At 43.2% G+C, this 23,491-nt stretch overlaps 1 protein-coding gene across 3 annotated transcripts in view; it reads right to left on the bottom strand.

Annotated features, from left to right (window-relative positions):
• The window catches only part of dock10 (dedicator of cytokinesis 10), a 59,500-nt gene that overhangs the window by 22,955 nt on the left and 13,054 nt on the right, over nt 1–23,491 (bottom strand). For 2 of the 3 annotated variants that reach the window (XM_041941240.1, XM_041941237.1), the window contains exons 2-12: nt 10,279–10,398; nt 6,850–6,939; nt 5,823–5,905; nt 4,467–4,539; nt 4,054–4,194; nt 3,744–3,878; nt 2,511–2,697; nt 1,509–1,597; nt 837–920; nt 486–644; nt 66–314 (exon numbers count right to left, since the gene is read on the bottom strand). In XM_041941240.1, coding sequence (XP_041797174.1) covers nt 66–314; nt 486–644; nt 837–920; nt 1,509–1,597; nt 2,511–2,697; nt 3,744–3,878; nt 4,054–4,194; nt 4,467–4,539; nt 5,823–5,905; nt 6,850–6,939; nt 10,279–10,398 — 1,410 coding nt within the window. Of the gene's footprint in view, nt 1–65; nt 315–485; nt 645–836; nt 921–1,508; nt 1,598–2,510; nt 2,698–3,743; nt 3,879–4,053; nt 4,195–4,466; nt 4,540–5,822; nt 5,906–6,849; nt 6,940–10,278; nt 10,399–12,238; nt 12,340–23,491 lie in introns of those variants that run through there. The other variant, XM_041941239.1, reaches the window with a different exon arrangement.

Genomic DNA, 23,491 nt, shown 5'->3' with positions numbered 1-23,491 from the left:
GCGTAAATGATGGATGGGTTCCTTTGACTGGTACACATCATACTGGAGGAGTAACATCCTTGTACCTGCTTGGGAAAACATAGCCAGTGATCCATGTCCAGGCTGAGGTAACAGTCCCCTGGCTTCTTCTCAGCAGGAGAGCACAGGCCATTCTCCTGAGCTCCGACACCGGTCCCTGTACCACCTGTGCCGTTACTGCAGCCTCCAAGCATCTGACGCACAGCCTCGTGGTTGAGGTCTACGTGGAAGTCGGCCGACACCTTTCTCCCCTCTCGTACATCCAGCAGAGCCAGCGACACGAAGAAGGGTTCAATCTAGTGGAGCAGATTCAAGTCAGTCACTCAAGAAGCAGTTCCTTCATATATAAAATGACCATAGCGCTACAGATTCGAGTGCATTGACCATTTGTTTCACAGAGACTCAATGCATAAATTTACTCTCTCGCATGTTTGAGTAACTGTCTGAAATATGTTTCTAATCCTCACATTAGTGACCGGTCCAGTTTCACTCTCGTTGATGCAGCCCTGCAGCATGAGGTTGAGTGATCGGCAGGTTATCATGAATCTTCTGCCCAGTTTCTCCTCAAACGGACGCACTGCTGCGTTCTCGGCCGAGGAGTGTTCGGCCCGGGGGCTCCTCAGAACCTGGGGCGGGTGACACACACCAAGGTGAAATCACAGAGAACTACTGAGAGAACATTACTAGTAAGATCTGAAAAAAAAAAACAAAAACTGCAGCATCATGACAAGTCAAACCATGATGCAAGTCACGTCAAAACAGAGAAAATAAAAAACAAAGAACACATGCAGATGTGCAGCCACATTCAGCATACTTACAGGAGTGTCAGGGTCCAGCGAGAACAGATTCAGCCTCTCTTCTCTCCTCGCAGAGCGAATTCCTTCATCTGTCTCAGAGATATACTGTTACAGAAGAGATGGGAAAAAAGACAGAAAGAGGCAGTAAGGGACCAACTTGATGCAAATGATAAATCGCTCATTATGCAATATGATATCGGCAGAAACAGCGAGGCTGTCTTGTTTTTGCTTTTTCAGGGAGTTTTAATGGTTTGGACTTGAAGGTAGCCTGTGGAGTTTTCTTCTACACAACCAGTGTTTCTCATCAAAATGCACTGTGGATCTTTGGGGCCAATCAAAACATGACAAATGTATTTTATTCTTCATAAAATATTTATAAAAGCCAACTTTTTGAATCTCTCTAATGCATGCATGTTTACACTGATGAGCAGTCTTACTCTTTTCTATTCTACTCTTTCTTTGTGTGTCATCACCGTTGATCAGTGGGAGCGTGAAACCATGAGCAGGAATGTGTATTGCGTCACGCTTGTGTGTGTCCATGTGCAGAACAGTGTTAATGGTCAAAAACTCTAATGGGTACCATTAAATAGACACTGACAGGTGTGCATGAACCGTGCATTATGATAATGGTAGCCATAATGGAGTCGTAGAGGATTAAATTATATCATCTTTTGCAGTTTCAGCTCAGCTAACCTTTGCTAGCTCTGGATTGATGCCGTTCTCTGTCGTAGTATCTTCATTCTCCTGCAAACAGCTGTCACTCAACGACAGGTCAAACACATCTGGAGAGAGAACAAACACAATCAGGACTCCAGAGAGTGACTCCTGCTCAGAGAACGTTTATCTAAACAGTCCATCCCCCCCCCCTGGAGGTTAAAGGCCATATGGCTTTTTCTAAAATAGGTTCAGCGGTACACTAAATACACACTAACCGGAGTCAGAGGACATATATCCATCTCAGAATAAAATATGACTCCACTTGTGGTATTTATGGATAATACAGAAGGCAGGCAGGCTTCTGCAGAAATACAACCTTCCTGCGCCTGGAGCAATTCTTCCCAAAGGCTGCGCTGAACAAAACGGCTCATTAATGGTAGGTCACCACATGCTCGCAGCCTGATTTAAAGGCACGCTAACAGACCACAGAGCCATGACGGCTGAGGCTATTACATCATCCCACCACTTTTCACTGGGCCAGGTCTCAGTGTCAGTGTGCGTTATGTTACAGTCCCATGACCAACGTCTCACAGCACTGGCACTTTTTGCTTCCATGTAAAGTTTTTTTTTTTTTTTTTATTAATAACAAGGTATGATGTATTAAACAAAGGTGGAGTCAAGGTTGGTGTCAGGCTTCATTTCCTCATAGTGATGTTTGGGACTGAGCACCAACCCAGCAGAAATTCCCCATTACGGTTGTGGCAGAATGGCAGAAATTATTTAGTTACATTAAATCGGACAGAGAGGAAAGGTCACATTTTTGCTGACACTGACTATATGTCATTGGTCTCTTAAGGGCACCACGATTTATACATGTGTTGGAAGTATCCTCTCTTTAAATACCCCTTTCTCCTCTAAATTACCACTTGTGCTTCCACCCCCTTTGCTCTGTCCAACTGTTTTTTCAGTTCCCTCTCTCTGCAGCCGTCGTAGGTGGACCCTGTGTATTCCTAAACACCAAAACGGAGCCAGTCTCACCCTGCCGATGGTCGGTGAGGTCCAGGCTCTTGCGGTCGGGGGCCGGGCCGTCGTGGGGGCTGATCTGTAAGATGCGGGTCAACGTGCTAATCCACTCCTCCATGTCCTGCTCGCTCTCCGCGGCCAGCACGAAGTACGTGACCTCGTTCATCTTCAGCTCAAAGGCGTGCTTCCTCAGACGGTTATTCTTCAGGGGGGGATGAGTGAAGGACGGATAGGATAATGTGGTTACACGACAAAACCAGAGCTCGGTTCGGTCTTTGGAAAATTTGATTCCCTCTTACACATAGAGTTTCTGAAGGTAGTGGAAACAATCATAAACTTAGCCTAGCGTAGCTTAGTTTCTGGATGTCTGATACATACAAAACTCCCTCTAAAAATATCTAAAATATCATAAAGCCTCTCAGCAGTTGTCTAACAAAGACATATTAAATCATAAAAATAAACTGATGGTTTGTGTGTTATAACAAAGCACCGTATGCACAGCTGCAATCCTCTTCAACGCCTGTGGGCACTCGTTGTATGTAAGCTCGATATAGCAGCATTCCCTTTTAATTCAACTGTATAGTTTTGTTACCGTTAACTCTACATTCAGATTTGTCTGACAATGCTAAAGGTAAACACAAGACTGCACACACACACGCAACATAAAAACACAATAAAGCTAAAAGCTCATTTCCATTGTGGTCTCTGGAAGGAAGAGGAAGCTGCAACTCCCAAACCCACATACAGTACATCCAGCAATTACTACAATTACACTTGCTGCAATTATAAGTTCAGCTAGACAATTGCGACATTAAACTGTTGAAACAGAGACATGAAAATGACATCCATGAGGTTTTCCACTCACTGGTTAAGTAGGAAAAACAAACATAAAAGGTTAAATTCTCCCAACAACACAATAACGTCTTGACCTGGGCATGCAGTGTCATTGTGCCCTACATTATCATGCCGCGAGCCACATTTTACAGCAGTACAACTATAAAACACAATGTCTCCTCGTAAAACATAATACTGGCTCAGTGAAAGCTGAATGTCACTTGTTCCTCAACGACCTGATAAAGGTCTTTGTGAACGAAAGCTCAGAGCCGATACAAAATTTAAAACAATGGAAATAAGTTTTTAGGCTTTTTCTTTTTCCTTTGCTGCTTTTTGCACCTTCTTGTTTTATGGCAGTGTGCAGAGCTTTAGGAGGGAAAGGAGCCCGAAAAGAATAAATGCTTTCAAACCCACCTGTACCACACCGGTGCACGAATCAAGGAAGATGCATCCTTTGGGTTCCTTGGAGATCTTTTCGTCTTTGTAGAAGTTCATGATGTAGGAGTTATCTGTCAACTGGGTGAGCTGGAAATATCTCCTCTTGAATGACTGCACACACAGAGTGAGGTCCAAACACATTAAAACTGTTTATGGACAAAGTCAGAGGCAACTAATTATTTGGACCTTGTGCTAAAACAGGGGGAATCTGAGGATCGGGGTGAACAAGTGAGACAGAAAAAGTGTGTGTGTGCATGAAAAGGAAGAGCGTCAGACATTTCCTCACCCGAACAGTGATGCTATTGTTGACGGTGCTGTTAAAGTTCCCTTTGTAGAGCCAGCCTGACCGAAACACACCGATCCCTCCACCTCCTCCTCCACCACCACCTCCCCCTCCTCCTTTGGACGAGGACAGAGAGGTGGTATCCTGTAAAACACAAACGCAGTCAGCGCTGACACCGAGGAGCAGATGATCAATAGAGAATAGGAGACTTTCCAGGACTTATTCTGTCTCAGGATGGCCATTTGTCCGCCATTTTATGTTCATAAACAATGTCCCACTGACCTGTAATGAGCTAAATGCTCTCACAAAGTATTTTTTAACAGCCTTGAGGCTGCGATAAACTAATAGAAACATGAGGCTCAGGATGTATCCAGAATGTAATGCACTCATTTGTCAAAACGATGGTCTTTACTGACCTCATCCTTGTCCATGTCCTCATAGTCAATCTCAAAAGAGTGGGATGGCAGCTTCTCTGCCTTGTACAGTTTCCTATGAAGGAATGGGGAAAGAGAGAGGACACATGTGGGATTGATAATGAAACATATTGATGGAAAGAGAAAATGATTTCAGGAATGCAATTAATCCACTCTATCCAAGTAGTGCGAATGACTGCGGGTGGCTGACTCCGCTCCATCGTTCTCTGTCAGGAGTCAACAATAGGTAGCCCTCGCTCGATCCCGCTCCGCTGATTTCACAGGCTGACCCGTCTTTGTGCGTGAGCCACGGGATAAAATGCCTTTGTGTGTGTGCTGTGAGCTGCAGACAGCGAGGCTGCAGTCTGTGGAGGACAACGCTGGAGCCACCCTCTGCTAAAAGTCACACAGTCGTAAAAAAAAAAAAAAAAAAAAGCTGTCTGAAAGAAAAAAAAAAATCTCTTAAAGGGACTATGTTTAGAAGATTTCTGGTGATTGCGGGCTGGCCACCGACAGAGGAATGCTAATATTGGCGTGCACGGATGAAGATTGCTCCACTCAATCGCAGCAGCGACAAACACACATATACAATAGCTGCAGTTTGTCATTGTGCGATGGTTTTCCTGGTGTATTTCAATACAAACCCATAAGCCTACAGTTTATAGTTGGTTAGCTTGTCCACCATTTAAACAAACATTATAATGGTCGTGTTTGTGCATTTACAGCTACAAAGAGACAACATAAGTTGGCATGATTGTGCTCTAACCAGCGTTTACTGCATCTTGCTTTGTAGTTCATCCTGGTTGACAGTCCAGAGGTTATGAGAACAGACTGAAAGAATACAGTGGCAGCCCATGGGACAGAGGAGGGACATTCCTGTGGCTGAGAGCAGGAACTGCAGGGCTGCTCTGGATCAGCCTCACTGGGGCTGACACAGCTCCAGCTGACTGACTGACGGCCTGATTCAAAGGAACGACCCACTGAAAGGGTGTCGGCATTTAGAAAAGGGCACCGAAAATCAACATTCGCCAGAGGTGTCCTCTCCTTTCTCACTCAGCACCGGCCATCATCTTGTTCTTGTTCGTGATCCTTCACCTCGGTTTGACAAACTGTGGTTATGCAACTGGGTGGAAAAATAAGTAGGGAAAAACTAATATACATTACTAATGGGAAGCTGGGAGCTTTCGAAAATATGTGGGACAGCTTCATGGAGTGATTAGCAAAGAAAACACCTATAAGGACATTTCAGAAGTGTACAGATCCCTCCCCAAGAAAGTGCATTTCCCAAATCAACTACCTATTGCTTTAAATCCCACACAGCAGACGCAGCAGGCAGGGCGACAGAGTGAAGGGGATTACCTGGGCAGCAGGCGGTAGTCTCCAGCGTAGTCGTCATACTTGAACTGGACCACATTTAGCTCAGAGTTGTAATACTTACAGGCCTGCGGGAGAGAACGGAGATTAAGCTGACTATGATAAAATATTAACAATCCAAAATGACGGACCTGGGGCAGCTAGAGAGTCTGCAGACGATGAAGGCAGCTTCACCACAGTGAGAGTACAGCCAGAGCTCGGCTCGCTCTCCTGAGGCCGAGCTACTGACGTGCAGGCTGGGATCCATCATTAGATTATTTAAATTATACAAAGGAACTGAATTAAGACTCTGTCCCCAAGGAATCTGCAAATAAAGACATCTTAACATCTGAATGGATGACTTGTCTGTCTCAGGGGTTGAAACAGTACTCTCACAGGGTGTGTCTATATTGTCCATATACACAAGTCGCAAAGACTGGGAGGCAGCTCCACATCCTCTGTCTGCCTGCTGAAAGCCGCGCCGCTATTCTCTTTAATCCATTTGTTTAGAAAGATTGTGATCTTCTGTTAGCAATGTCCCAAAGTATAAACAGACCCCACATATTATCAGCTACAATATCAACCTCAGACAGGACAGCACACACACACACACACAATGCGTCAGACACACATGCTAGTCTACAGTGAGCTGTGACAGCGACGTCTGGGGAGTTTACGTCTACTCGGATATTATTTCTACACCTAGCCTTGATAGCCCTGGTCTACACACACATGCACGCACACACACCAGTGAATGCACACCAAGATACACCAAGATACACCCACACATACACACACACACACACACACACACACACACACACAGACACATCTGGTTTATTTTAGAAGTATGGTGAAACCGCTCCACTGGTATCAGGATGTCCTATGTTGAGAGCAGAGTAAGATGACAAACCTAACCACCACCAACTGACAAACCTCTTTCATTCCAAACCTCAGACCTGTACACCAACACACACACACACACACACACACACACACACACACACGCACACGCACACTCTAACTCCCTCACCTGTCTGACCAGCAGACATTCAGCCTGTAGCTCCGCCCCCTCTGGAACGGTTGACTTGAGAGTCCGACTCTCCTGAGGCACAGTGGATACCTGAAGAGACAAAAGCATCCGTAAGGGACTGTTAATATGGACAGGAAATTAAATTAAATAAAAAAAACACCTCCACCAGCATTAAAATAATATACTTTAATGAGATAAAACACTAACCGCCAGAGGAAAAAGAGCAGAGGTGCTATTACACAAAGCAAATGTCATGTTTAACAAATGTGGGTGTTGTTCATGCTGCTATATATCAACAAAAGTGATCACAAATCAAGATGTGTGAGGATCAGAGTGAGTCATCCCTCCGCTAACAAAAATCCCCTCGAGGGGGAACTGATTATTGTTAATAGGAAGTAATTCATTGATCCATCTAGTCAAGCCAATTACTCTGTTCCAGGTCACAAGTAGCACAAAGTCATGGCCACTGAGAGTATGTCTTTCTATACATAAATATTCATCGTTTAACAGTTAAACTATTGTTCTAATCAGAACACATCGTCCAGGTTGATGACAAATGAAAGAAAAAAACCTAAATAAATGAGTGGAGAAACATGGTAATGGTTTGGTGAGTAACAAAACGATGTGAATCTTCAGAAGACCCCAACCAAACTGTCAAGCCGATTTTATTGTTATAGCTCAGTATCATAAAGCACAAGGCCGAGGTGTTAAACAGCTCTCTCCCCCACCGTCATGAAAACACCAAAGGAGGGAACATCTCTTGAATGAACGGCGTTCAAACGATTGGATGGATTTGTACAGACTTCCATGGTCTCCAGAGGATGTATCCTAATCACTGGAGATCATTAATTTTAATCTGCTGCTGTCAGCAGGTCAAAATGTCATAGTACTTCGTTTTATGACTAAACAAATGCAAAACTAAACCGAACTTTGCTTATTTCTAATTTGAAAATGCGTGCAAGCTAACAACTGGGATGATAAACACGATCAAACATTATACCTGCTTATAATCAGCATGCTAAACCTGTCATTGTGAGCTTCTTTGCATGTAAATGTAAGCATTTCTCTAGGAGCACTGCTGTGCATGAGTTTAGCCCCACAAAGCCGTGGGCATGGCTGTAGTCTTGTTTTTCCTCATCAGGCCTCCTTGTCGACCTTTATTGCTAACATACACACACCTCATGACGCTGACGATTAATGCAATATTCATTTAGTCTCCTCTTCATGAAATTCTTTCTGGCCGGCTTTATTACAGTGAGGATGAATAATTCAAGTCAAATCTTTTAATAAGTATTCCCTTTCTAAGAAGTTAGACCTAGAACTAATAACCTAACCTATCAATCATGCAGCTTTAATTACATGAAGTATATTGTATGACGCATGAGACAGAAAATCAACATTCAATTTTTACGGTGCATGCTCATTTTCAAAAAGAATGGGAATGGGAATTTTGTTCAGAATGGGAATGAAAACAAGTGAGCATTAAAGATCTTAGTGCCTGAACGGAGACAGACTTTGATTTATACAACCCAATCAACTGGCTAGAGCGCTGAGCTCACTAACCAACTGGCAATGAGGCAGATCTAGTAAATGCCTTTTGTGCTTTAGCAATACTCTGCCAAGCCGCTTTCACTTACAATTATGGAAATTGACTGTAGGCTGCGGAGACAAAGAAAATCAGAGGAGCTTGTGTTGTAGCCAGACAAAGCTGGGAACCAGCAGAGTCATGCATTAAAGCCACAACTCCAGGGGTCCACGAGCAAACGTTCCCCTTTACCACAACAAGCCAATTAGGTCATCATAATGTGCAGTGGATCTGCGTCTGCAGAAACACATTAGCACAGTAATGAAAGTACTAATGAACAAAGAGCTAAAGAAAACCAGAGAGAAGAAAGTGTTGACTGTAATGTAAACACTGCAATGCTTAACATGCATGATGAGTGTGAATAAGTCTATTAGATGTCACGTGTTGCATTTTAAACAACACATCATTGTTAAATTAGGAACTGACATCTTGGCCTCTGTCCAAAGTCAATCAATACCTACTGTAATGCTCAACATTGACTGTCTGAATTCTGAGTGTAAAGTTTCTGCACAACTGTTAATGTCCATGGCATGTACAATACTCTCTGCTAGCAACCCCACAATGCAATGTGTTGCATTTCATAGATGAAAATTACAGGGTCAGAAATGATGCGAACGATTATTCATACTCGTCAGAAATATGAATTTACCGCTCAGCGGAGGGGGGTGAATGGGGAAAAATATGGAGGGAAACAAAGTCGAATAAATTTGATTCATGTGGGAAAATAAACAAACAAGGGTTTGCTGATGTTATCGTGCTGACCTTTATTTCACTAAAATTCAAAATGGGATCCTTTGTTATTAGTACTTCCTCTGTACAGTTAACTGTCTATTAAATAGTGAATGATAGATTGAAGGAAGGATTTTGGTTCAATGACACCGATCTGTATGTTTCCATTTGTTTAATAAACTGGTGAGATTTCTACAAGGGTTTGATTGATATTGAATTCTTCTTGCCAGAGCTCCAGTCCTGTAGAGGCCCAACTCATCCCCTGCAATGCACTTTACCTTGACCTAATGTTATGACGTGTGTGGACGTGTGTTTAATAGATTGATTATCAGGCCTGCAGTCAAGCTAAGGCTGAGCCAAACCCAGCACCTCTGCTGCAGAGATTTGAGGAGACTGAGCAAAGACGTACCTCAGTCTCATTTACCAAGAGAAGGTCTCTGTGTTTTCTTTGCAACTGAACTGGTGGCGTTTCAAAACAATATCTAGTAAATCTAGTTTGTGCACAAATCCCTTTTGGTTAAACAGTACAAATCAATTAAATGTGCTTAAGTCGAATATATTTTTAATTAAAATGAAAGCTTTTATTTTCATCTACTTCAGCAGAAGGTGCTGTCCACAGTATAGCATGATATGATGCAGCAAGGCAACATAAGGCTTGCTGTAGCCGACAATAGTAACAATGACAATAACCTCATAAATGTGGCAAGTTGCTGCTTTTTTCAATCTACAAATATGGATTTTTCACAAATTTCAGACAATATTTTAGTTGCCTTGGGTTTTACAACACTGAAAATATCATCTCAAGGTCCTTGTATGGTTTGTTCCTGGGTATGAACGATTGTTGCAATCTCACTTTTCCCTTTAGCTCTCTGCTGTACACTGTCTAATAAAGTCAAAAAATGCCCATAAAAATACTTCCAAAAATCATCATGCCAGCCTCTGGAAACTTGCAATGAATCAAAACAAACCGATGAATAACTCAATAACAAACTGATCTGTTTGTCTGAGAACCAGGACTGAGATTTAAATCAAGGAACTTCTTGTTATGACTGCATTAACCACTAAACCATCAGGCCATCACACGGACACACACACACACGTACACAAACACTTACTGAGAAATCATTGTCAGGGAATAGGAGCAGGTCTCTGAGGGGGTCTTCCTTCAACTCGTCCCCCAGTTCAGAGATGACAGTCTCATAGTCGAGAGGATCGATCAGCTTCGGCTTCTCCTGCTGCAAACAGAAACACAGAAACATCTGATCAGCATTCAGCTGCTTGACTGAGCATCATACATCGACACGATACGAACAGATAAGATGCAATAATTAGTGAGAAGTGTCAAGGGTTGAAAGTTGGCATTGAATTGATCAAATATTTCCTGATTAGCAACATTTTCTAACTTTCTATTGTGACAATTTCTTTATTTAACACTTGACGCGAAAGGAGACAAACGCCTCAGTGTAATTAACTTGAACCACATCATTATTGCATCACACAGATTTTATCAAAAGGAGCATCCAATGCACACACACACACACACACACACACACACACACACACACACACACACACACAGTCATGATCATTTCCTGTGTTTTGCCATGACATCATTAGGAGCTAAAAGAATCGAAGAGGAAGTAGCACTGCAGCTGAAGCTGAAGCTGAAATGAGGCTCAGACACACCACCACCACAGAACAACACACTCAAAATAGAAATATTAGTGCGAGAGGGCTTCATCTGAGCGACAGAGGTGGATTTTCCGTTCGGTGAATGAAAACCACCAAACTGGAACCTGTGATACGATGCTGCACTACAGACCCTTACACACTGACTCTCTCTTTCGTCAAAGAGGTTTAAAACAGTGTCGAGGGATTATGTAACGGGTCAATGAGTCATTTCAAACATGTGTTTTACAGATAGAGCACAACACTAAATTACTGCTGTCGTTCAGAGAGCAGGAACAGCAGCAGGGCGAGAGCTGGAGCAGGCTGCGGTGAGGCAGGCGGAGGAAGTAATGATCTCGTTTGGTTCACATGCAAACGGTCCAGGCCGGGGCTTTTACCCACCACAGCTAGCTCAACAGTCAGAACAGGCCTCTTGGCCCACCACCAAGAGAGCGCACAGAGGGGAAGAGCAAAGAACGTAAGTCAACTGAAGGTGATGTCTGTTTCAGGGCAGCTCTTACCAACCATACTGCATACTGTTAAATTCTACAAGTGAGCACAGGGATTTACACTGTCAGCATGATTTATACTCTCTCCAGACCTGCAACATAGTCCCCTGCAGTTCATCTAAAGTATTATTTTCTATTTTTTTTGTTCTATTCAGTCAAACTTTTTCAATAAAACTGTCAACAGTGATAATAATGGATTCAGAATTTAAATTTATTATATTATTTAGGCAAAAAATAATAATAAAATTGACTTACATGACTGCAAATTAAAGATCTTTGAGTTCTGGACAGCTGATTGGAAAAAGCAAGCAGCCTAAAGGTGTCAACATGGGCTCTGGGAAGCAATGATGGACATTTTTCTTATAGACAAGCATTTAATCAGAAAATCAAATAAAATGCTTGACAGATCGATACTGATTAACTCAATGGAAATACTTGTTTTTTGCAGTTTTTTGGCAAGCAAAAACAAGCAGATAAATTACATGAGAGAAGCAATAGGCAGGCCGGTATATTTAAGCCTGAGTGCTGTGACTCTGCTCTGACCTACGTGACGTCCCCCCACCATCAGCCCACATCTGTCAGACGCAGTAATGAAGCATTAGCTGTGCTAGGTGTGCATCATCGCTGCACGCATCATTTAATAAGCCGACTTCAAAGCGCTCTGCTCTCTTTTCCTGTCACAGAGCCTGAGTCAATGTAACAAGCAAACCTTCAAAAGAGGAGGAAATGAAACACACGCATATCATAAAGCACAGAATGGCCATAGGCTGTGGGCTATAATCATTAAAGTTATATAAATCAGAGCAAAGGCACTATTCTCATGTGTTCGTCAATAAATACAAGAGGAGTAATGCCTTGACACTTTAACAACTAGCAGAGATACAAAGTAAATACATACAATTCTCAGGTGGTTGAAATCCGATCGCACTCGTTTGCTCTTTATTCTCTTCCTGAAGGTGATTTTGCTCCTGAAGCTCATCGTGAGCAGAATCGAGCGTGTGAGGTGTCGCGTAGAAAAAAAAAAAAAAAAAAAAGCGGCCGAGCTCCCACCACTTGGACAGGGTTAAAGTTGAATTAAAAGTGAGCTAAACAGAGCGCACGTCGGCGGGCATGTGCTCCATCAGAAGCAGAACTAACACTGAGGGTGGGTTTTTGAGTGTGTGTCAGCGCACGTGGATGTAGAGGAAGTTAATGTTTGATGGCCGATGCGCACACATGCAACCAAATGCACAGAAAACCCCCGGCAAACATGAAACCAAACAACCGGGCCCCGCCTCGCACTCTCAACGTCTTTCACTTTCTGGGAATTCAGCAAGATACAGTGATGTAAGGCTGTTATCTGGATTGAACAAATTAAGGGTACAGACAGTCAGTTTTTTTACGCTCTACGCTACTAAAAATATGCACACACACACACACACACAATAAGAGACCACTCTCTATAGTCAAGCACTATCATGTACTCACACACACACACAAGTCAAACTCTTATTATCTTATCTTCTTCTGCACAGAGTTATCGATAGCACACCGACCATCACATCACACTTTCACACAAAAACACCGCGACTCAGCACACAAACCATCAACTTCCTGTTCTAAAGCTCGACCGTCCTCCTGCGCCTCCTGCACGACACAGTCTGCAGTGCAGTAACGTATTAAAAAAAAACAAAATTAAAACACACACAGGTATTCACTGACGGGTGAAAACACACACAGGTATTCACTGACGGCTGAAAACACACACAGGTATTCACTGACGGCTGAAAACACACACAGGTATTCACTGATGGGTGAAGCCCTTGGGAATACACACCACTATGTTAATGCACGAAAAACAACTGCATCTGTGTTGGCCTGCACACACGGAGACATTCACTTCCCCCAGTTTAAACCTCATAGCAGAACAGAGATCTGCACAAGAGGAAACACTCCAGATGATACAACAAACTGCTATACCTGCTGCGAACACATCACATATGGTGCTGTCATTACGCTTTTTGGGCGCACTGATGGATTAAACGATGCAAATGAGTCAACGCACTGTATCTTCCAGCTTTAAAGGGTTGATTTGCCTATTTCAAAGGAGAACGTACGGGACATGTTGTATCGCTTACCTCTTGTGGTCAAGACCTGCAGGTGGTTTTTTATTTGGCCACATTTTGACTGAATTTTAAGCCTCTGCTTCAATATAATGGAGGTGAATGGGATTCAATTTGTGGTGGTCACAGCATTGAAAAACAGCTGTTCCCATAGAAACTGTTTACAGCGATATTTGTGGATGTAGGACATGCTGAATGGTAGACTTTTTTAAAATGGTATTTTCCAATGCTGTGAGCACAAATATAACACGTAAAAACAAACACAAGTCTGTCTGCACGGCTAGATACCACAAGAGCTGCATGACAAAAAGTGATTTTGTTTATAAAAATGTACGCGTACCGAGCCTTTAACGCATTTGTGATTAATTAGAAGTGGAAAAGTAGTATTTTTAAACATCTGGCAATCCTTTATGCACATCTGAGCCACTCATTGCACTCCACACTCTCCTGTTGAATGTGGCGGTAGGTGCTGTAACTTACAGTGCGTGTCGTCTGTGTCGCTTTGAGATAGCGTCTTGCTGTTTTTATGACATTTCATGATTCAGCAGAGGCGACGCTACAGTCTGTCTCATGACTGCAAAGGGTGGAAGAGAGTGAGAGAAAAACGTGGCCCTGCAGGACTACAAGGACAAGACGTTTCAAAGCAAGCATTAATCTTAATCTACTGTATGTTTTCTTAATTTAATAACCGTTAATAAGTCTTTGATGCTTTGCATGTGAAACAGTGAATCATAATTACGCTCTCGGCACTGCACTCCTTCAAGCCTATTTAACGTCAGCAGCAACCTCCTCTTCCCTCACTCTTTCCCTCCCTCCATCCGTCCTCTGTTCTGCACCAGCTGCCTCAGCTGGCTCCATCCCTCCAGTCCTCCCTCCCATCCCCTCCTATCGCTTCCTCATTTCATCAAACATCCTCAGCAGCGTACTCCTTTATTTCTTCATCCTTTGATTCTCTCCCTGTCTCTCCCCTGCTCCCTTGTTCTCACCCTATTAAACATCCCTTTTAACATCTCTCCCTCAGTCCCCCGCTCCTCTGTCTTCCCTCTCTCCCTCCCTCTTAGCAGGGGTGAGATAGAGTGGGTCTTGGTGTTGGTAAACTACAGCTGTGTGGAGGGCACAAGTAGAGCACTAGACTGGTGGCTCACAGCATGGCTTTCCTCCAGCATAACTTTGAAGAGGGGAGCGAGACAGAGGAAGAGGAGGGAGGGGTCTGAATTAGTCAGAAGACAAAAAAAAAGGAGCAGAATGAATCTAAGATGGGAAATGATTAAGACAAAAGATGAAGCGAGGGTTCACCTCTTTGCACATTATGCGCACAAGCTGGTCTGTGTCATTTGCAAGCACAGATTTAAGGGCTTATCGTTTCCTTGGGGAAAATTTGTGAGGAAAGTGTGACCGAAACTGAGAGAGGGGGAGTGTGGAAGTGAGAACGAGTGTGAAAGATTGATAGGGAGTAAGAGAGAGAAAGGGGGAGAGAAGGGGACAGAGACAGCTGAGACAGCAGAGAGGAGAAGAAACAAGACAGAAGCCATCTGCTTTACATCATTAGAGCAATACAGAGTTCGGGGAGAGACACAGTGGGATTAATGGAGCTTCGTACTTCTAAGAGAAGCTGATCCGCTTTGTAGCTGCAGTTCTTTTCTAACTTTCCTTCAATCTTCCAAAACAAATAAAACACTGTTTTTGTGGTGGCTGTCTACTTAACACGTCTGTTTCTGACTGTCCGTTCAGCCGTGTGAAGGTCACTCTGCAGACTGTGAATGGACAAATGGTTCCCAAAAATCAAACTTCTTGTCAGCGGCCAATCAACCAACCGCATCATCGAATGCCACTCGAGAGGTCTAAAGAGAGCCAGTGCCAAAAGAGGACTGACAGGGGCCAAAGAGAGGCTGGAAGATTTGGATTCTTTCCCCGACTACAGTGTCACCGACAGAGGGATGGACAGCGTGTGGAGCCTGGGGGGGAGATGGAGGGAGGTAAAGGGGGTCTCTGACAGCAAGGGGACAATGTTTTTTACTATGTAGCAAGTGTTGGACCCTTGCTTGTCCCACAGTCTGTCATTTTCCCCCTAACACACCTATATCCTATTGTGAATTGCTTATTATCATTGTTATGATTTATGTATTTTATTTTTGTTTTATTATCATTTTTTTATTTTTTGTTTACATGTTTTACATGTCTGTTAATTTCAATGCTAAAAATAAAATGGTGCATCTCAAGAGGTTTGAAATTATTAAAATTATGTGATGGCTTCTGTTAAGGACTCTTTGAAAAGCCCTTGATGGAAGCCGTGGGTGCAATAAAGCCTCTTTTGATATTCTTAGTGCCAAATTCCTTTTTTAAAAAAAAACAGCTTTACCTCCTGACAGTTCTAAATAATATGCTGACCTGTGGTACTTCTCTCGCTCAGCTTAAAACTGAAGGAATTTAACCGCTTTTAGAGAAACTCTCTCTTGATCAAACTGCGTTTAAGAGCTTAAGACTGTCTTCCGGACATTTCTAATGAAATACATGCATGCCATCAGTTTCATGACCACAAATCAACTTTTCAAGACATTTTCTGACCAGAATTAGGAGATTGCTCTCATGTCATTAAGTTATGATTGAGTTTTAAATTGGTTTCATTTATATCTTCAAAATAGAGCTGTGTTTGACCTTTGGAGTTCCACAGGGCTCATTACTATTCTGCATGCTGCCACTTGAGTATCACTTTTATGCAGATGACACACAGCTGTGCTTTTTTGTTTTATCCTTTATCCTAATATCCAGCAACCTCACTCCCTACATGAGTGTCTAATACAGCTGTATGCAACAAAACCTATTGAAACTCAACACTGACAAATCTGGCCTGGACACTGGCCTAAATCTCCATTAATGGATCAAACATTAGATTACTGTCTTATGCATGAAACTGTGTTGCAGAAATTGTCTGTTATTGACAACAGTGCCATCTGTGTTCTATCTAACTAACAGAAGGAAACTGACAACGGCTGCATTTTGGAATAAAGTTTTTTAAGCTATTTAAGCCTGAAAAGGTGTAGAAAACATGCAGCACTGATGACTCTCTTACTGACATGGAAATACCTGGTGATAAAAAAAGATCAGCAAAATGAAGAGTCAGTGCAATAGCTGCTCATGTCGCCTGGCCAGAATACATCCTGTTATACTTTCAGAACAAAATTCAGCAGGCAAACACTTTGCAGTGTAAACTGTCATGACTGTAGCTTGCCACAGAGACCAGAAAAGCGGGCACCAGAAGAGATGGTTTATAGAGGCAAAGAAAGAAAGGAGAAACAGAGAGGGTGACTCTAAAGAGCCCACCCTGCCAAAGCTCGAACATTTTTTCCACTAGGCTCACAGAAACCAGGGTCTTTCTGGGAATAAAAAAAAATCTGGCCAACACTAACGGATACAGATACCAAACAGATGTCTGACATGCAGCGCTGTACTGAAAAGAAAAGTCAGTAAAGAGAAGCACACATGTACTTTCATGTAATTCATTCATCGACTCCCTCGTCCAGCCATTCATTCTCTCATGTATCCGTTGATTCATTCACTCAGCCGAAACAACTCTCGTCCACCATCTTATTCTTCTGTTCTGTTTGAGCAGCTATATTTATCATCTTCTCTGTGGGGCCATATGCAGAGAAAGCAGATTTTTCCCACAGAAACTAGATTCCTCATGTCTGACCCCACCACCCCCCTCTATTCTCCCCCCATCCATTTCCGTCTTTCTGCCTCTCAGCTGTGAAGAGAAACAACCAGGGCCCAATCATTGATCATACATCAACCTCTGCAGCAGAGAAGAAGAAAGAGGCAGTGAAAAACAGAGAGTTGGACAAGAGAAGGCAGAGAAAACAAAGCAGAATGCCAAAATTGCCTAAACTGATTGCCTATGATTGAAGTTCTCCTAATTTACTGTTTTGTACTATTGTCTTAATTGTAACTCATGTTGATTTGTGGTGAAACCAAAGACACTTTTCCACAAGTTTCTAACCTAAATAAAGTTTGTAGACCTGGTAAAAAAAAAAAAATCTGGCTCAGGACTTCCATCCATCCATCATCACAAATTAAAATACTCCCCAAAATATGCATTCATGCTCATCCAAATATGATGCCATTGTGCGCACAATTACTCCACACTCCCATACTGTAGTCTCCTCTGCCTGCCCACACATGCATTAGGTAGGAAGTTAATTGGGAGCTGGAGGTGCTGGTTACCATTACAATGATGGTCAGAGGTGATGTGGTGGAGGTGTAACCCTCTAAGGTGGGAGTGGCAGCATCCAATGACATCTGGTCCTGTCGTGAGCACATGTGACCGCAGTCAGCCCCGCCCACTGAGCGGAGGAGCAGGACCACACTGGCCGAACAACCCATAATCCGCTGCTGTCGACTCCCAGTCCAGCCTGATCCCGTCCTGCAGTGTAGGCGTCACCTGAACTGAGGTTCCTCGTTTACCAACCTGAACTCAACTGTCTGCCCTGATGACACAGTCAGCCCCTGGTCCAGCCAGTGGTGCTGTGCTCTGTTCAAGAACAGTAGGACAGCCGAGACTCCATCCTACTCTTCCCTCCCCTGCCTTGCTTCACTACAACCAGTCCTGCTTTGCAAGCTTTCCGTGTCTTCCCTGCGCTGCTCCACTCCAGCCTCCAGCTCCTAGTGTTGCTGTTGCTGAGCTTACACACTGGCAGTCTTACATGGCTCTCTCTCTCTCTTTCTCTCTCTCGGTCTCTCCCTCTAATACACACACACACACACACACACACTGACTGCAGCTGTGCACGGTTCAGCCCAGCCCAGCTCACCCAACAAATCACAATCTGCAATGGCTGTCAGCTGACCAGAACCAGCTGCCACACACACACACACACACACACACACACACACACACACACACACACACACACACACACACACACGAACCGACATAATTTTTCTGATTTTCATTCTGCAGCACTCTCCTTCACCATTTCCCTCCCAATCACACCAGTCCTTTCAACTCAGAGTCCTGCTGGCTGCGTTTGTGCTTTTGCGGTTTGTGCAGGACGAAAAGCGCGCACACACACGCTATCCCACACTCTGATTGAGGAAAATAAACTGTTGCTTTTCTTAAAGAAAGAGTATGAAAAAATGTGTGCATCTATGCATATGCATGGGTTCGCTACAGTGAATTCAGCATGGAGGCTGGCAGAGTGTGTGTGAGGCTCCAGGAAAAGTGCTGGGGAGCGGTGAGAGAGGCTATTGAACGGAAAGTGGATGAAAAGTGGGGAGTGGGCGGCTTTACAGATGAAGCATGCATTTGGAGTTTTAGGGCAGGAGAGTTAATGTGAAATTCTGCTGACTTTGGTTGAACACATAGACAGACAATAGGACATTAACTGGGCTTTTTGTATGTCCAAAACAAGCGCTTTAAGTATAAAATTGTATTAGATCGGTTGTGATGTCCCTGAGTGCCAGCCACTATCACTTCTGTTCTCATGTCACCGTAACATCTGGTCTTGCTTTTCTTCTTGCATTTTCAGTGTGTGTGACTGAATAAAAAGACAGAAATGTGCATTCTGAGAACAAAATGGTTTTCGTATGTTTTGCAGCAATTTGAAATTCTCATTATAAAATTCCCCTTGCTCTTCCTTGCCAGCCGTACTTGCTGAACCAGAGGCTGTCCAAAACATAGATTTTAGAAAAGATATGGACGAAGCAGCAGTTGCGCCACCCAAAGGGATGCTTTGAAGCCGGGGTTTTGGTTTGCTGCTCTTTGCCATCTTTGTCAGTCAGCCAGAAACCTTTTAATTTGATTAAGGGGGAGCAGGCGGAGCAAGATGGAGCTGAACTAGAACAACAAACTCAATGTGACGGGCTGAGACATCTGTCAATCAAACACTGCCCAAAGCAAACTTCTCTTTTATGTTTCCTCAGTGGATCAATGATCATCAAATCATGGCTAAGACACACAGAACGCGAAGTCAAATAATTATCATAAGAGATATATCAAAAGAGAGAAGTTGCGGGAGTTTTTAAGCAACCAGCCAATTATTAATATGCAATGCAATATTACACAACATACAGACACTGTCACTGTCAAATAAAAACCATGCATCTCCAAAGTTGAGAGGATTAAGAAAAATTGTCCTAATTCTTAAACAAAATAAACAATTTAAAAACTCATCAGATTGGATGAAAAACTCAAAATCAAAGTGCTGAAAAGAGGCTTTTTTTCTTAACTTATAAAAAGCTGACAGTTTGGAGATACATAGTTTTTACATGACAGCGCTGAGACTTTATATACATGATAAGAGCTAATTTAAACAATGAAGGAAGGAACAGAATGAGTAACACAAATAAATTCGAGTCAAATTCACGTTTGACCTGCGATACATTATAATTTAGCTCTGTGTATGCCTTGTTTTCAAAGGCTGTCAGCGGATCTGTAATCAAGTGACACATAATGTATAGGTGCACACTCTCAGCTCCCTGCAGAGAGTAGGAGGTAGCCATGGTGATGCCGTTGGGTCATGATTAAGGCCATTAGTGTCCATGCCAATGTGGCAGAAAATCCTGCCCACCACCCACATAAATGCTCATTATTATAATGCTTTACATAGCTAAATATACAGCAGCACACACAAACACACAGAAGACGCACATGAGCGTGTACACATGTGGAATCGCTATTCCTCACCCACACTGCACAAATATCAACGGGCCCCACTCAGTAGGAGATGACAGTGCATACGTCCAGTGCAATGTGCAAAGTGGAGAGAAACATTAACCGCACCCACCGCCACCCCTCCCCAACGCCTCCGAAACCACCAGCCTCTCACTGAAGGCTCTTCAGTGCAACATGCCTGATGGCAGCAGCTAAAACACACACAAGTCACAGAGATGGGCTTTGTTTGTACGCCAGGCCTCCACAATGGTCCTGTCATGCTAATATGCCCACACACTCATGCCCTGTAGATGCCAGCAAAGCCTGCGTGTTACACAGCTAGCTCGGTGTTACGCTCTCATTCACTCCGCCTGCCTTCACACTGTTTTCAAACACACATTAGATCACCGTGCTGGCTGCTGTAAGTACGCTCGCATCCAAATGTTCGTTAAGGTTTAAACTAATGCTACTAATGCAACCCATGTGTGGATGACAAGAGAAGATGATTGAATTCTTAAATTGTGGAATTTAATTGATGCTAAATTGGTATTTATGTCATTTTGTTAAACAAATTTCTCTGTCCACACACATTACGAGGCATTTTTATGTGCCACCCTTTAATTTCCTACATTTAAGTAGTTTTTTTCCACATGATTTTTATGCACAGATGCAAAATATGCATAAAAATAGCAGCTGGAAACATAGTTGCATTTGATATTAAGAGGGTTTGTGGCCAGATCACACCACACTCATGCTGGGAGACTTTCACCAATGATGTTATATATTAAGCACTGTGGCCATCAATTAAATCAAAATTCTTGGCACGTTTCCCAGAAGAAAACACTGCAGTCTTAATGCAGAGCCAGCCCAGGAGGTAAACTAAGAGAAAGCTACAATAGCTACAGTCTTCACTGCACTCTGTTTTGCTGTAGCCCTTTTGTAATTGTTTCACTTCACCTCCTTTTAAACTAAAAGGAGAGGGAGAGATGAATTTTAAGCAAAGTGCCCGAGGCGACTTTCAGCGAATGAGGTGGAGAGCGTTGAATAAGTGATGAGGACCTCGCACTTCCACGGGAGGGAATGAGGAAACTGACACACCCTCTGTGGCTGGAGACACAGACACGGAGATAAAGCAGGGTAAAGCAGCTCAGCTCCCAGGACACTTGTCCTCGAGTTAGTGTCGGTTAGGAGAATAAATAAATCACACAATGAATGAATGAATGTGAGAACAAAACTCTACCAGGATGGCGTCACATTCCTTGACCAAACCACAAACACCCCTACCACTGTGCACACAACGAGTCGGAATAATCTGCTCTTTAATTCTATCTGTCGTTATCTTTAATGCTTTATTTTATCTGTTGTTTCCAAACAGTTTCCTAGAAAGCAACTGAAATGTATAGTAACTGTTATTTCTGATAGTTCTGTGGACAGTATAAATGGCACTGTTTGTTTGAGGAAACAGAGAAAGTGTTAAATTGGTACACATGGTGAGTCCTTGCAATTTTCGACTGTAACTTCAGGAGAAACAATAATGATATCGTAAGCTCAGGCGAGCTTTTAAATAATTTGAAAAAAGTATGACGAGCCATTTCATAACAATAATAAAGAGAGTGTTAGAGGTTAGGTTAGAGGTTAATGATAATGAAGTATTCTATTGTCCACATTTGTTTCATACTTACATACTATATAGCGCTTTTCTAGTGTGCCGACCACTCAAAGTGCTGCATTCACCCACTCCCACACGGTAGCTAGGCCACCTGCTCATTACAAGCATTAACACACTCACACACCAATGCACAACATGGAGAGCAACTTGGGGTTCAGTATCTTGCCCAAGGATACTTCTGCATGCAGACTGCCGATGCCAGGGGTCAAACCAAGTGTTCGACCACTCTACCTCCTGAGCCACAGTCGCCCCAAATGTAATGTAATTTCTGCCACTGGGGGCTCTCTTAGTCAAAACAATGACAACAACAGACACAGTTTGACGACAAGTAGCGTGGGATCATGGGAGTTATTGTCTTTGAACGTTGTTGGAAACATTTGGGACAATGTAAGCACATAATGTTGGTCTGCAGGTCTAATCGTTTTTACACATTTGAATGCAAAAAGTTACATAATATACCTTTAACTTTCACTTCAGTGCTCAGCATTTTTACTCTTAAACTAACTTGTAAGAAGTGTTTTAATTTCAGCTGGTCAAGGTCTTACTCTAATTTATAACAATGCTAAATATTTTATGAGCAAATCATTTATTTCGTCTGTTAGGTGCAAAGCTATAAACTGTACCAGTCAAATATGTTCTTCCAAGAAAAATCTAAAGTTAGCATTCAGTTGGTGTGAGTGTGTGTGTGTGTGTGTGTGTGTGTGCACCTTTGATATTGTTTGGACCTACAGTATCCCTGACTATGTGTCGTCCTTGTGCTTGCCTGTGCTTCCCTGTGTGACCGGGGTTAAGCAGTGTGTAAATCTGAACCTCGGTAAAGGATGACATCACTGGGGTGTACAGGGCAGTGTGCCGCCATCATTTGTGGAGTTAATGTTTTCCAGCTGTACAGCCTCAGTCTCTACAATCCTCCTGTTCCCGGCAGAACAGTTCCTCTGCTGAACAACACTGAAGGTGACAAAGCAGCAGTTATGTACAATGGATTTGCACGAGTTTGATGTGTGTGTGTGCTTGTGTGTGCACGCTGCATAGGCATGTAGATGAACTTTTTAGACAAAAGACAAACATAAGCCATTTTACTGACTTCAAATACCTCAGCCAACTAGGCCAAGTAGGAAACCACAGTCCATTAAAAACTCCTGTGCACTGCCTTGTAAGCAGTTAGCCTTGCTATAGTTAGGCTCCCTGTAGAGCTGCAGGCTGACTCATGGCAGCGGTGTTTGATGTGGCGCAGAGCTCCACTCAGTTTACTTGGGAAAACACTCTCCTGTTCCCATGGTGACCACAACAGGAAGGATGCTGTCACTCAAGGGTGCTGGGTTCTCAGCAAACTACGGCTTGGCCCCTTGCACTCGGAGAGCAACAAAAGGGACACAGGGTCAGCCTCCTTCTGGCTGCACCACCCCCTCCTCCTTATTCTCACACAGCAGGCACACACAGTGTTTCTCTCTGACGCGAGATGCAGAAGGGTTACCGACAGTACCGGAAAGTAAGGATTCAAAGAACTGAGCAGCTGACGAAAAACAGAACGCTGAAGACTACAACCTTTCAGATCAGGTTTCACTTTCTTGAGAACTCAACAGCAGAGAATTTGAGAAATATCGTTTCACATTTTGATCTGATTTGTTCAAAGAAGATGAACTTCATCACATGACAGCAGACTGGTGGTTAGCTCGTGCAATGATTGCTGTGTTGTTTCTAGTGTTGCTAATGATGTTAATATCGTCTCAA

The sequence above is a fragment of the Chelmon rostratus genome, chromosome 7, assembly GCF_017976325.1.
Source record: "Chelmon rostratus isolate fCheRos1 chromosome 7, fCheRos1.pri, whole genome shotgun sequence".
NCBI classification, from domain to species: domain Eukaryota; kingdom Metazoa; phylum Chordata; class Actinopteri; order Chaetodontiformes; family Chaetodontidae; genus Chelmon; species Chelmon rostratus.
The sequence above is the reverse complement of the archived record's forward strand: the minus strand, read 5'-3'. Positions and strand labels throughout refer to the sequence as shown.